Source organism: Chiloscyllium punctatum, chromosome 5 (assembly GCF_047496795.1).
Source record: "Chiloscyllium punctatum isolate Juve2018m chromosome 5, sChiPun1.3, whole genome shotgun sequence".
Taxonomy (NCBI): domain Eukaryota; kingdom Metazoa; phylum Chordata; class Chondrichthyes; order Orectolobiformes; family Hemiscylliidae; genus Chiloscyllium; species Chiloscyllium punctatum.
Window position 1 is genome coordinate 19,498,769 of NC_092743.1, and position 15,307 is coordinate 19,514,075.

Genomic DNA, 15,307 nt, shown 5'->3' on the forward strand with positions numbered 1-15,307 from the left:
TCATACACTGACCTTGCCAGTGATGTCTACATCCCATTAAAAGAATAAAATAATTGTATCTTTTTTATTTGGCACAAACTGTTAGAGTGGCATGGTGGCTCAGTGGTTAGCACTGCTGCCTCACAGTGCCAGGGACCTGGGTTCAATTCCTGCCTCAGGCAACTGTCTGTGTGGAGTTTGCACATTCTCCCTGTATCTGCGTGGGTTTCCTCTGGGTGCTCTGGTTTCCTCCCACAATCACAAAGATGTGCAGGTCAGGTGAATTGGCCATGCTAAATTGCCCATAGTGTTAGGTGCATTAGTCAGGGGTAAATGTAGGAGAATGGGTTTGGGGGCCTCTTTGGAGGGTCGGTGTGAACTTGTTGGGTTGAAGGGCCTGTTTCCACACTGTAGGGCATCTAATCTAATCAAATCTCAAATACAAACAACTAACCACCCATTAAATTGGAGTCTCAACTCTGACAAACTGAACTTGAAACAATAAGCTCTAAATCTCTGTGGCTGCTACCAGTCCTGCTGAGTCACACCAACACAATATATTTTTATGCAGAATCCCTCCTTCTGTTTCCAACCCAATGCCTCCTGCACATGTGACAGCTAAATGGATCAAACGCAAGAACAATGGATTGTGTGCTCAAACACTCATAAACCATTACTCAGGAAAGAAGAAACAGTTCCTTCTTGAAAGGGAGGGGTGATTCCTGGAACCAAGGCACATTACAGGAGGGACAGGAACAAGACCGAAACACATAGAAGCATCAGTTAGACATAAATGTCTGTGTCAAACCCTTGTAAAGCAAAAGGGAAATCCAGAATCTGTGTGATATACTCACTCTTCCAACTTCCACCAAGTTTGTAACCATGACGATGGTGGCTGAGTTTTCTTGCCAGATCATCCTCCAAAAATCGTAGACAGTCTCTTGCATTGGTCCTGCACATAGACAAAGGGATTTAAAACTCAACTAAGTGACAAAAAAAATACATCGAAGCAGACACTTCCATTCCACACTCAGAGCGAGCAGAACTGGCCTGACAGTGAGAACACAGATCAGATTCCAGTCTCCCAAGGGATTAGGCTTTCATTGTGAAAAATGCTAGAGGTAAAAGATATGGTTCTAACCATATTTTAAAATAAATCTTGGATGTCAATGAAAACAGAATTGCAGTTAAAGACTCATTATTTTACAGCACCACATAGATTCAAGTTTCCTTTATATCCATTACAGGAATTTAGGTTTCCATGAGACCTCATTTTTCTAAATTCCGATGAGTATAATCTTAACTGATCCAGACTGATTGGTGGGCTATGGTCTATAAGTTCACCCGGCACGGTGGGCACAGTGGCACAGTGGTTAGCACTGCTGCCTCACAGCGCCTGAGACCCGGGTTCAATTCCCGCCTCAGGCGACTGACTGTGTGGAGTTTGCACGTTCTCCCCGTGTCTGCGTGGGTTTCCTCCGGGTGCTCCGGTTTCCTCCCACAGTCCAAAGGTGTGCAGGCCAGGTGAATTGGCCATGCTAAATTGCCTATAGTGTTAGGTAAGGTGTAGATGTAGGGGTATGGGTGGGTTACGCTTCGGCGGGGCGGTGTGGACTTGTTGGGCCGAAGGGCCTGTTTCCACACTGTAAGTAATCTAATCTAATTCATGCTGACAGTTTACCTAAATGGCCATACTCCATTTTGTCAGTTTGAAGTAATTTTACTTTTCATTGATTGACCAGGATATTTTACAAGAGTGTTAAAATGGAGCAAGCAACAGAGCCCAACATTGCAGGGGTCATTGCTGTAGTTGTCTATTTCAATGGCCATCCAAATTAATCTGTTCCATCATTTGATTGTGTTTTGCAGACAACCAAGGAATAATCTGAGAATCTGCTAAAATAGGAACAAAAGAAATGTTGCATGAGGTAACGGTCCTGAAACGGTTACAATTTAGAAGTGGCTGTTCGTTTACCAGTGTAAACCAAATAAGCATTTAGATGGAATCAAGGAAACAGGAATGTCCTTTTATCCATAAAGACCATAAGAAATAGGAGCAGGAGCAGGCATTAGACCCACTGATGGCTTTGCCATCCAGTAAGGTCATGCTGGTCTGGTTGTGGTGTCAAATCCATTTTCCAGGCTGATGCTGATAATCCCAGGCACACCTGTCAATCAAAGATCGATCTAACTCTACCTTGACTGTGTTCAATATCACAAACTCTACTACTATCTTGGGAACAAGGTATCATAGATTAATAACCCTCTGAGGGAAGAAATCCCTCTTCATCTCCACTTTAAATGGAGGACTCCTTACTCAGAAATTTGATTCCTCCAAACTTCCTCTCAGCATCTGCCCCACCAAGACCCTGCCGAATTGTATACATGCCAAGAGGATCATAGAATCCCTACTGAGTGGAAACAGGCCTTTGGTCCAACAGATCCACAGCAACCCTCCAAGACCCATTCATCTACATTTACCCCTGACAAATCACTTAACTTACACATCCCTGAACACTATGGGCAATTTAGCATGGCCAATTCACCTAACCTGCAAACCTATGGATTGTGGGAGGACACCAGAGCATCCAGAGGAAACCCACGCAGACAGTTGTCCAAGGGTGGAATCGAACCCAGGTCCCTGGTGTTGTAAGGTAGCAGTGCTAACCACTAAGCTACTGTGCCACTGCATTGAGCCATTATTAGGGATTATAATATATAGTGGATCAGTTAACCAAGAGGAAATAGGAAGATTAGATTATTTTCAGATTTACAAATTGAAAAACAGTAGGGTAAAGGGATTAATGCTGGGTCTTCAACTGTTTCCAATCTGTACTAATACCTTGAATTAAGGAACTGAATGTATTGGAGGCAATGTTGCTGAATATGCAAAGATAGTGGGAAGATAAGTTATGAGGAGGACATAAAAAATCTGGAAAGAATGGAGGGTGATCGCTGGCTGGCTAACATTTTTTACTGTCCATCCCTAGCTGCCCTTGAGAATGTGTGGTGAGCTGCCTTCTTGAATTTAAGCTATCAATACCCCTTTCCAGAGTTTTTATGTCCTCCTCATAACTTATCTTCCTACTATCTTTGCATATTCAGCAACATTTCCTCCAATACATTCAGTTCCTTAATTCAAAATATTACCACAGATTACAAACAGTTGAAGACCCAGCATTAATCCCTTTACCCTACTGTTTTCAGTTTGTCAATCTGAAAATAACCTAATATTCCTATTTCCTCTTGGTTAACTCGTCCATTATATATTATAATCCTTAATATATCTACACACACACACAAAATCAGCTCTTATCGTGTGTAGTAAACTTTTATGTGGCACCTTATTGAATACCTTTTGGAAAGCCAGATACACCACTACATCTCCTGTTCCTCTTAATCCATCCTATTTGTCACGTCCTCATAGGAATCTAATAAATTTGTCAAACATGATTTCCCTTTCATAAATCCACATTGATTTTACTTGATTATAAATGTTTGCTACTACTGACTTAATGATGGATTTCAGTATTTCCCAACAGCAGAAGTTACACTGACAGGGCCTTTCTGTTTTCCCTCCTTTTTTTGAAGCTGTATTGAAACTGTAGCTGCTATAAAATATTACTTCATACACAACGTACTCCTTTGAAGCACAAAGCAATTTGATTTATACATTAAAATAGAGCATCCTCGGGTAAAGACGTTGGTATCATCTCTATATTTGCAACCTCCACCACAGACATAACTTACAGCAAGTAAGTTAAAAATACTATATGGGTAATGCATCAATCCCCCAACTTCTTCACCTTAAGCATTTCACTTCTGTTCCCATCTAATAAACTGTCAACACAGCCTGGATGAAACCTGCTAACTTTCTCTATACTTCTGAAAATGCTTGATATTGTTCTAAGTCCCTTGTCGATAGAGACATCACAAATGCAGTTCAATATCTTCCTCGCTCCTTATGCATGACTCTCAAACTCCTGTGGTGAAAGTTCCAATTCTTTCATTGTAGTAACAACATGATTATTCAACAGCAGGGGTTTCTAGAAATAATGAAAACCTCAGTTTGTCATGGGTCAGAAATGCTCACAAAAGTTCCATGCTGCACTTCAACCCAAATTTTGTTCAATAAATGAACACATTTAGCATAAGTAACCTTCCAATTTGACAAAATGCCCTTGGAAATACCTGGCATTTCATATAAAATATAACGCAATTTGTGAAAATATTTAACCTTCCATAAAAGGAAAATTCCAAAGGAGCCATTTCTTCCTCATGATATTCTTTATAATGCTGAAACCCTCTCCAGAGCTCTCATTAACAGTCTATCTTTGCCCTGTTGTTGTTTGATCCCAAACTGATTTACAGTGAAGTAAATTTACTCCTTGTTGCCTTGCTTTCAATTGGAGAAAACTACATTTTGAAATATTTATGCTCTGCTTTCTTCTCAGAATTGACAGGATTGAGTGGTTTTGAAACTATTTTCCCTTTAAAATTGTTCTTTATAAATAGCAAAAAAATTAATAATTTCCATCTAGACTGTCTGCAAACATTCTGTCATAGTGTTATCTTTAATAAGTCTGTGATTGGGATTCGTTGTCAAGGCTTCTCTGCATCATTATGAACGTTCTTTTTTTTAGTGTTATCTGAACTTAAGATAGACATTAGTACAATTCCTGTTCTTTTGTCATTCTAAGGTAGCCTGGTCTATATTATGTTGCAGAGCTGCATTCCTTGGAAGCATGCACGATCCCTATAATCAAAGAGTTCCTTATCTATCTTGGGAACTGCATTTCAGAAGCTGCAACAGGAAGAATATCAGATGTTTATCTGCGAGGAATCATGGTTTGATTTTCCATTGTTATTTTTGGAAATGCAATGAAAATCATAGCAATTACTGTACCACATAGCGGTGAAGTCCTATTTGAGGTGGAACTTGTGGCCCTAACGCACAACTTGGGTGCAGTTATCTACCCTTGACTTATTCTCTATTCAAATACTGAAGCACACTGCAAGTTGGAGATACCGCCATTCAGATGAAGTCTTTAGTGGAAATTCCTGGGGATGTAAAAATCCATCCATTCGCAGCATTTTTCTTGTTATGTAGCTCAGTACTTATCCTTCAAACATCATGAGATAATAATATTGTCACAGTTGCTTGTGTGAGCCTGCTGCATCCAAACTGTTTGCCACATTTCCTAACACAACAGGGGCCACCCTTTAAAAATAATAAAAAAGCTTTCATTGATACTGAAGCTATTTGGTCACCCTGAGGGGAGAGCACTGTGTCAATGCAAGCTCGCTCTTCCAGAATATGTGGAAGGTAAAGAAAGGATGGCTTACTTGTGACTACACTGCATTTACAAATTCTGTACAGTTCAAAGTTCTAACAGAATAGATGAAGATCTCAGGCATGTACACACACTTCCCTTCCTGAGCTTTGTATAAAATGTATAAAAAGCCGCATTCACACTGTGTGTGATGATGATTTACTTTCACAAGAAATGTCGCTAGGCTTGAGTTCAGCCTGCACGAGTGTGTCACGGAGAAATAATACTGTAATTACACCGAAGGGAAAGGAAATGAAGGAGCAAATTAATGCAGATGCTGGTATCTGTACTGGCAACAAAAAAAATGCTTGTGATCACAGTGAGTAAGGCAGCATCCGTGGAGAGAGAGCAAACTAACATTCTGAGTCTAGATGACTCTTCAACAGAGCTCTGGGTGCTGCCTGACCTGTTGTGATAAAGAACAAAGAACAAATAAAAATACAGCTCAGGAACAAACCCTTTGGCCTTCCAAGCCTGCAACAACATATTCTGCCCTTCTATATCACTTACACAATCCAATTCCCTTTATTCCTGACCTATTCATGTAATTATGCAGGCTCTTCTTGAATGCTGCTATTATGTCTGCTTCCACCATCACCGCTGGCAGTGTATTCCAAGCACTCACCACCCTTTGTGTGAAAAACATGCCTTGTGCTTCTTTTTAAACTTCCCCCTTGCACCTTGAATCTGTGTCCCCTAGTAATTGACCCCTCCACCCTGGGAAAAAAGCCTCATACTTTCTACTCTATCCAGTCATTCACAATCGTATCAACTTCTATCAGGTCATTCCTCGTCCTCCTGCGTTCCACTGAAAACAAACCCAGTCTATCCAACCTTTCTTCATAGCTAGAGTTCCCCATACCAGGCAACATTCCAGTAAACCTTTTCTGTACCCTTTCCAAAGCATCCACATCTTTCTGATAGTGTGATGAACACAAATGTAAGCAATATTCCAAGTGTGATCAAACTAAAGGTCTGTAAAGCTGCAGTATAACTTGTCTATCCTAATACTCAATGCCCCTCCCAATGAAATGGAGGAGCTGGTGTTGGACTGGGGTGGACAAATTTAAAAATCACACAACACCAGGTTATAGTCCAACAGGTTTATTTAGAAGCACTAGCTTTCAGAGCACTGCTCCCTTATCAGGTGGCTATAGAATGGGATCATAAGACACCGAATTTATAGAAAAAGATTACAGTGTCATGCAACTGAAATGATATGTTGAACAAACCTAGATTACTGTTAAGCCTTTCATCTTTTATAATGGGTTGCAGGTTTTGGTTTATTATTATATAAATCCCAGAACTTCTTTTAAGTCACATTCTCAAGATAACTTAAGATTTATAAAAAAAGATGACATCACAGCTCAGACAATGCATTGAAGATATGAGGTTAGAGTCTGTATCCCAATCTTGAGTCAGACTAGTTCTATTTCCAAAGTCAGAATTTATTACATGGATTTATTGCCTGCATTGACTTCCTATAGGTTGTGCATTTTTTGAACAAAATAGAATATATCGGCAAATATAATTCTGCCTCCAAATAAACCTGTTTGATTATAACCTGATATTGTGTGATCTTTAACCTTCCAATGAAGGCAAGCATGCCATAGGCCATTTTTAATACTTTATTTACCTGTCCTGCCACCTTCAGTGATCTGTGGACCTACACACCCAGATCCCTCTGCATATCAATACCCCAAAAGGTTCTGCCATTCACTGTATAATTCCCACCAGTATTGACCTTCCAAAATGCATCACCTCACATTTGTCCAGATTAAACTACATCTGCCATTTTCCTGCCTATGCGTCCAACTGATCTATACCCTGTGGCAACCTCTGACAATCCTCTTCACTACCCGCAACTCCATCAACCTTTGTATCGTCTGCAAATTTATGAATTAGACCAGCTACATTTACCTCAAAATCATTTATGTGGATCATGATAGCAGAGGTCACAGCACTGACCCCTGTGGAACACCACTAGTCACAATGCTCCATTCTGAAAGGTATCCTTCCACTGCTACCCTCTGTTTCTAGTGGCTAAGATATGGAGGTGCCGATGTTGGACCAGGATTGGACAAGGTCAAAAATCACACAACATCAGGTTTTGGTCCAACAGGTTTATTTGAGAACACTAGTTTTTGGACCGATGCTACTTCACTACATGGTAGTAAGACAGGAAGACCTTAGGCACAGAATTTATAAGGAAAAGATCAGAACTAAGCCAGTTCTGTACATTGCCAGCTAACACCTGATACCATGGGACTTCTCCTTTTGTACCAGTCAGCCATGAGGGACTTTGTCGAAAGCTTTACTGAAGTCCATGTATACAACATCAGCTGCTTTTCCATCATCAACCATCTTTGTCACCTCCTCAAAAAACTCGATCAAGTTAATGAGGCACGATCTCCCTGTACAAAACCATGCCTATTGCTAATAAGTCCATTTGCTTCAAGATGCATTAGGATCTTGTCCTCGAAAATCTTTTCCAATAATTTCCCTACCACTGATGTGAGGCTCACAGGTCTGTAATTTCCTGGATTATCCCTGCTACCCTGTTTAACCAATGAAACAACATCGGCTATTTTCCAGTCCTCTGGAATTTTACCTGTGGCCAAAGAGGGTACAAAGATGTCTGTCAGTGCTCGAAGGAATTTGTTCTTGTGCCTCCCTCAATATTCTGGGATAGATCCCATCAGGACCTGGGAATTTATCTACCTTAATACTTTTTAAGATGCACAACACCTCTTTGTTTTTAATAGCAATTTGACTTGGAAATTTGACACTCCCTTCCCTGAAATCATTTTCCACCAATTCCCTCTCTTTGGTGAATACTGACACAAAGTATTCATTCAGGATCTCACCTACCTTGTCTGGCTCCACACATAGATTCTCTCCTTTATCATTTCCTTGGCTACCCTCTTGCTTTTCATAAATGTATAAAAAGCCTTGGGATTCTCCTTAATCATGTATGTTAATGAATTTACATGACCACTTTTAGCCATTCTAGTTCCCTCATTTAAGTTCTTGCCTATTTTCTTATATTATTCAAAAGTTGATCTCTAGCATTTCTTGTTTTCAGGAAAGGGAATGAAAGAATCCTAAATTTCATGTGGTATAATCTCTGATGCTGAGGATACCTCTTGTACTCAGTACTCAGCAGGTGAACATTGTCTTTTGGATCATTAATTATCTGGAGTATTGCAGGAGCATTAAAGTGAGAAGTAGGTCCATCTTGCAACATTTGCTTCACCTCTCATGCATAGATTTGTTACGGTAATAGTTAAGCTATATATGCAAAATGAACACATTTGTATTATGACGAGCTGGTACTTTTACTCTAATTAAGAACTATTATGATTAAATTACTTTCAGGAAACAAATTATGCTGCAGCACATTACTTGTTAAATGTCACGCATGCCTGATTTCATGCTTTTCCTGGGGACATATAATAACAGCTTACAGTAAATTATACTAATGACTACCATATGTGTTCCTATCCAATAAGAAAAGAAGACAGGTTTGCATTTATATTCCCTTTCCCAACCCGTAGGATGTCTCAAAGTGATTTACAGCAATGAAATATTCTGGAGTGTAGTTACTTGCTGCAGTTTAGGAAATGCAGTAGCGAAATTCTGTATAGTAAGGTCCTACAAACAGCATTGTCCAGACACCTGTTTTTAACAATGTTGCTCAAGAGATAAGTATTAGTCAGCACATTAGGGCGATTCACCTTTCTCTTCTTGCTATTGTATCATGAGATCTTTTACATCCACTGAGAAGGCAGACAAAGATATCTTAATGTAACATCCAAAATCACATCTCTGACAATATACGGTTCCTTCAGAACTGCACTGAAGCTGCAATTAAGGATAAACATGGATTCAAGATTGCACCACATCCTTGTTTAACATAAGACAATGCTCAATGTGTATTGTGAAACATGTGGTCACGACAGTTGCTGACTCTCATTGTCAACATTTTGGCTGCTTGAACGTCTGTGCAGTGGCTATAGAAGTTTTACCTCATTAAAGACATTATATAAGTGGAAGTTTTGTGTGATGGCATCAAGGCAGCTTTGCTGTTACGCCACATTCAGTGCCATAAGATTGATTCTGCTGTGAGTTGCCATGTTACAAATTGCTGTTCATTATTGGCATCGTGTTTCCCAATGTCTGGCCCCAGCCCTGGTCGTGGATCTTTGAGGAAATGTCTATTGCTGGATTATTTACTATGCCCTCACTTCAAAGGGAACAGAGCACAGAATAAGGACAGAAAGAAAAACAGAATTACTTTGGCTTGAAGTCCATGGAATTTGGCCAAACCTTGGTTACAATTGGAAAAGCATGAATCACCTTAGCTCATGGCCTTGGCATTACTTTGCTCAGGGCCTAGCTTAGACAGGACTGCACAGCTTTTCAAAAAAATGCAATTTCAGTTTTATGAAGCACATTCTATCCACATTACATCACAATGAACTGTGGATACCAACTACTGGTGGCCTTTAGCTAAGGTTTCAGCTACCAATCCTGTTCTGAGTATAAGTGTCTGTGTAATTATCAGTGAGAAAGAAGAGTTGACAAGAGACTTAACAAGAAGAGGCACTTGAATTACATAACAAGGCATGTTGCGGAGTGGACTCAATGGGCCGAATGGCCTTACTTCCACTCCTATGTCTTATAAGTTATAACATTATAACAATACATACAATTAATGAGTCTGGTAAATTACAACTGTGAAGAGTCAGAAATGACATGTGCCTCCAGTGGGTCCTTGTGCAAGACTACCTGGTTGTCCACTCAAAATCTGTGTGGCATCATCAGAATTGGTAGGACTGAATACAAATTCAGCATTAATGTTTGGAGATCCCTAGCATTCCATTGACACTGGAACCCTGGCTCCGCACTTCGTAACCCACAAGTGTCCCTGGAGAATCTTAGTGAGGATGTTGTCCAACAGCAAAGTTGGAGTGACCTACATTTGATCAAACACCAACAAATTATTGATAGTGGCGAAATGTTGGTGTTCAACATAGAGTTTCATGTACAACCACTCATGTTCTTTGATCTGGCAATCCTCCAATACTATACTGACAAATGGCAACACCTGTTTTCATTTGTTCCAGTTGAATTTGATTGAGCATTGGTGTGGCTGAGCAAAAGATTCGGTTTTACCAGCAAGGCTATTGGCAACCACTCTGGAGAGAATATGTACTATTGTTTGTAGCTTCCCCTATACAAATTTGGCCTCATAGCAAGCCTCAGAAGGTGGAGTTGGAACTTCTGTCTCTGTGAAGACATCTATGCATTGATTAGGAAGACAAAGACTTTATCATCTGTTTCCAGGAGAACCTTGAAGATAAAGAAGTATTCTGAAAATCTCTTGCATGCTCACGTGACAAAAAGAGACTCTTTATTTATTACTGCTTTGTGAATCTCCATGTCTGACAGTGCCTTGGAGACATGACACACCAGTGTCTGATGCCCATCTGGTTGCTCCTGATGCAGCACTGTACCTATGCTAGTAGCTGAAGCATTCATATGATTGCTGGAGAGGATGGATTTCAGTGTCTGAGATAGCCATGCAATGCATCATGTCTTTGATTAATTGGAATTCATCCACTTGAAGTGAGTCCCAGTACCAACTTTAAGGGCACGTCTCAAGAATTCAGACATTGGTGCTCCAACCTAGAAATCTGTGCAGATCATAAACTGATTTTGCAGTAGAAAACTCCTTAACAAACTTGTTTTCTGTCCAAACAGATTTATCTCAAGCAGTGAACAAGTTCTTTGGAAAGTTTGCATTTTTCATTGATGATAAGGTCTTTGGCTTGTAGACAATTTAGAACTGCCTCTAGTTATGTACTCCATCTTTCATTGTATGTGGCCTTCTAAACCTTGTAACATACTTGACATCATCCGTTGGATGAATCAATCCTAAATGACAATCAAATGATATGAAGTCTCCCAAATGGGATGAGAAGTGTAGTCTGGAGGCTTACAGTCATACAGTCATAGAGCACAAAAACAGACCTTTTGGTCCAACCAGTTGACGTCAAACATAATTCCAAACTAAACTAGTCCCACTTGCCTGCTCCTGGCCATATCCCTCCAAACCTTTCCTATTCATGTACTTATCCAAATATGTTTTAAACATTGTAAATTTATTTACATTTACCACTTCCTCAGGAAGTTCATTCCACACCTTTCTCTAAATTAAACTCCATCTGCCACTCCTTGACCCATTGGCCCATCTGATCAATATCTCGTTGTACTCTGAGATAACCTCCTTCACTGTCCACAACACCTCCAATTTTGGTGTTACCTGCAAACTTACTAACCATACTTCCTATGTTCACATCCAAATCATTTACATTAGATTATCCTTAGTGTGGAAACAGGCCCCTTGGCCCAACAAGTCCACACCGACCCGCCGAAGCGCAACCCACCCAGACCCACTCCCCCACATTTACCCCTTCACCTAACACTACAGGCAATTTAGCATGGCCAATTCACCTGACCTGCACAATTTTTGATTGTAGGAGGAAACCGGAGCACCCGGAGTAAACCCACGCAGACACGGGGAGAATGTGCAAACTCCACACAGAGGCGGGAATTGAACCCGGGTCTCTGGCGCTGTGAGGCAGCAGTGCTAACCACTATGGCACCGTGCCGCAATGACAAAAAACAGTGGACCCAGCACTGATCCCTGTGGCACTGGTCATAGGCCTCTAGTCTGAAAAGCACCCCTCCACCATCACCCTGTCTATTGCCTTTGAGCCAGTTCTGCATCCAAATGGTTAGTTCTCCCTGTATTCCATGTGGTGTAAGGCTGTTTTAAATCAGTAGTATAGAAATGCTGCTTGTAATCTGTTGTCTTCAGCTTATATTCTTTAACTAAATCTATGCTGTTCAAATTCTGTTCTCTTATATTTTCTTCAGACTATTAAACTCTATTACAATGATTTTACATTATTCATTTTGTCTGCAAGCATTTAAAAATGAACAAATATTGGCAGGTAAAATCAAGGAAAACCAGGAGTGCTTTTATCAGTACATTAAAAGCAAGAGGGTAATTATGGAACAGGTAGGGCCCTGCAGAGATAAAGGAGGTAACTTATGTGTGGATATAGAAGATGAGGACAGCATCTTAATGAATACTTTGTCTCTGTGTTCACAAAGGAGAGATGCAGATTTTCTCGTTAAGGAGGAGGAATGTGAAATATTAGATGTAATAAATGTAATGAAAGAGGAAGGACTGGAGAGATAGATAAATTATCAAAACCATATAGATTGTATCCCAAGCTATAACAGGAAGACAGGAGGAAATGAAGGATGCTGTGAGGATCATGTTCTAATCCTCACTAGGTACAGATTAGGTACCAGGAGATTGGGGGTTCTGTGAATTATGCAATTGTTTTGTAATTCTAAGCCAGTCAGTCTGCCTTCAGTACCAGATAAAGTATTAAAATCAATTCTGAGACACGAGATAAATTGTCACGGAAAGTGATAGTGTGGTTTTGTAAAGGGAATGTCATGTCTTATTGCCTTAAGTATATGTATTGAAGAAATAACAAGGGGGATTGGTGAGGAGAGTATACTGCATCTTGATTACGGATTTTGGTAATGTATTTGACAAGGTTCCACATGACAGATTGGTCAGGAAAGTAAAATGTCTTGGGACATAGGGGCAAGTGGTGAGCTGGATCTGAAACTGGCTCAGTGACAGGAAAGAAAGAGTAATGGTTGATGGACAATTTTGCAGTTGTAAAATGTCTTCCAGTTGTAAATCCTTTGCTGTTTGTCGTACACGTGGCTGGATTGAACTTAAATGTGGAAAGCATGTTTATGAAATTGCAGATGATATAAAAATTGAGTGTGTAGCTGATAATGAAGACAATGGCTATTGACTTGAAGATGGTCTCAATGGTTTAGTTGAGTGGGTGCTAAGTGGGAAATGGAATACAATCTGGAGAATTGTGAGGGAATGTATTTGGAGAAGGCGAATAAAGCTTGGGAATACCCGATAAACAGAAAGCTATTGAGGGGTAACAGAAGGTGAGAGATCATGGACTGCAAATACATAGGTAGCAGGACTGGGAAGATAAAGTGGTAATGAAAACATATGGATGCTTTCGTTTAATGGATAAGATATATGCTGTCAAAGCAGGGATGACATGTTGGAACTATGTAAGACACTGGCTAGGCCACAGCTGGAATTTGTGTTTAGTTCTATTCATCATGTCACAGGAAGGACTCAATTGTTCTGGAGAGAGTACAGAGCTCGGGCTCGGGCTTGAAAATTGTAGTTATGAAGAAAGATTGGACAGGTTAGGATTGTTTTGCTTAGAATAGACAGATACTAAAAGGTCAATTTTGGCTTGATAAATCATATGCTTTTCAAAACAAAGGCTAACACGATGGACACACAATGAAAAACATGTACAAAAGACATGTTATTTCCTTAAAGCAGAACAGTCTTCTTTACACAACAGAAAACAAATGAGTAAATAACCAGGTAATGTAAATGTAGAACAGAGTCTGAAAGATCTCAAAACATACAGCAAAGCAAAGTCTCATCCTGTTTGTCAACACTATTTGTTTACAGAGATACAAATCCAGAGAAGTTATCCCTCTATATCAAATGCTTAGGTTTGATTTAATTGTTTCTCCCCAATCTTTTTCCCCAGTAGATTGTTCTCACATGAATACACAAAAAATTGAAAAGTTAGAGTTTCTCAGCTTTAAGCAACCTGAAATTTCTAACCAAAAACTTCTGGTTGTATCAACTAAATTTTGCACTGACTAATTATGCTTTAACTGAACTGTTGGAGACCCCCTTCGAGTTAAAATCAGAAGTCACATGACAGCAGTGTGATTGCTGTCACACTGGGTGGCACAGTGGCTCAGTGGTTAGTTGTTGTGGTTCTGTTCGCCGAGCTGGGAATTTGTCTTGCAAACGTTTCGTCCCCTGTCTAGGTGACATCCTCAGTGCTTGGGAGCCTCCTGTGAAGCGCTTCTGTGCTGTTTCCTCCGGCATTTATAGTGGCCTGTCTCTACCGCTTCCGGTTGTCAGTTCGAGCTGTCCGCTGTAGTGGCCGGTATATTGGGTCCAGGTCGATGTGTTTGTTGATAGAGTCAGTGGATAAGTGCCATGCCTCTAGGAATTCCCTGGCTGTTCTCTGTTTGGCTTGCCCTATAATGGTAGTGTTGTCCCAGTCGAATTCATGTTGCTTGTCGTCTGTGTGTGTGGCTACTAAGGATAGCTGGTCGTGTCATTTCGTGGCTAGTTGGTGTTCGTGTATACGGAGCGTTAACTGTCTTCCTGTTTGTCCGATGTAGTGTTTTGTGCAGTCCTTGCATGGGATTTTGTACACTACATTGGTTTTGCTCATGTTGGGTATCGGGTCCTTCGTTCTGGTGAGTTGTTGTCTGAGCGTGGCTGTTGGTTTGTGTGCTGTTATGAGTCCTAGTGGTCACAGTAGTCTGGCTGTCAGTTCAGAAATGCTCCTGATGTATGGTAGTGTGGCTAGTCCTTTGGGTTGCGGCATGTCCTCGTTCCGTTGTCTTTCCCTTAGGCATCTGTTGATGAAATTGCGAGGGTATCCGTTTTTGGTGAATACCTTGTATAGGTGTTCCTCTTCCTCTTTTTGTAGTTCTGGTGTGCTGCAGTGTGTTGTGGCCCTTTTGAATAGTGTCCTGATGCAACTTCGGTTGTGTGTGTTGGGGTGGTTGCTTTCATAGTTTAGGATTTGGTCTGTGTGTGTGGCTTTCCTGTAAACCTTTGTGGTGAATTGTCCATTCGGTGTTCTCTGTACCATCACGTCTAGGAATGGGAGTTGGTTGTCCTTTTCTTCCTCTCTAGTGAATCGGATTCCTGGGAGTGTGGCATTGATGATCCAGTGTGTGTTCTCTATTTCTGTGTTTTTAATGATTACAAAGGTGTCATCCACATATCTGACCCAGAGTTTGGGTTGAATTTGCGGTAAGAC

The 15,307-nt window shown here is 40.5% G+C and overlaps 1 protein-coding gene across 7 annotated transcripts in view; it reads right to left on the reverse strand.

The window, feature by feature from the left end:
• The window catches only part of LOC140476930 (receptor-type tyrosine-protein phosphatase mu-like), an 887,393-nt gene that overhangs the window by 57,165 nt on the left and 814,921 nt on the right, over positions 1-15,307 (reverse strand). For all 7 annotated transcript variants that reach the window (XM_072569881.1, XM_072569880.1, XM_072569879.1 and 4 more), the window contains one exon: positions 834-931. In XM_072569881.1, the coding sequence (XP_072425982.1) occupies positions 834-931 (98 nt within the window). The remainder of the gene's footprint in view (positions 1-833; positions 932-15,307) is intronic.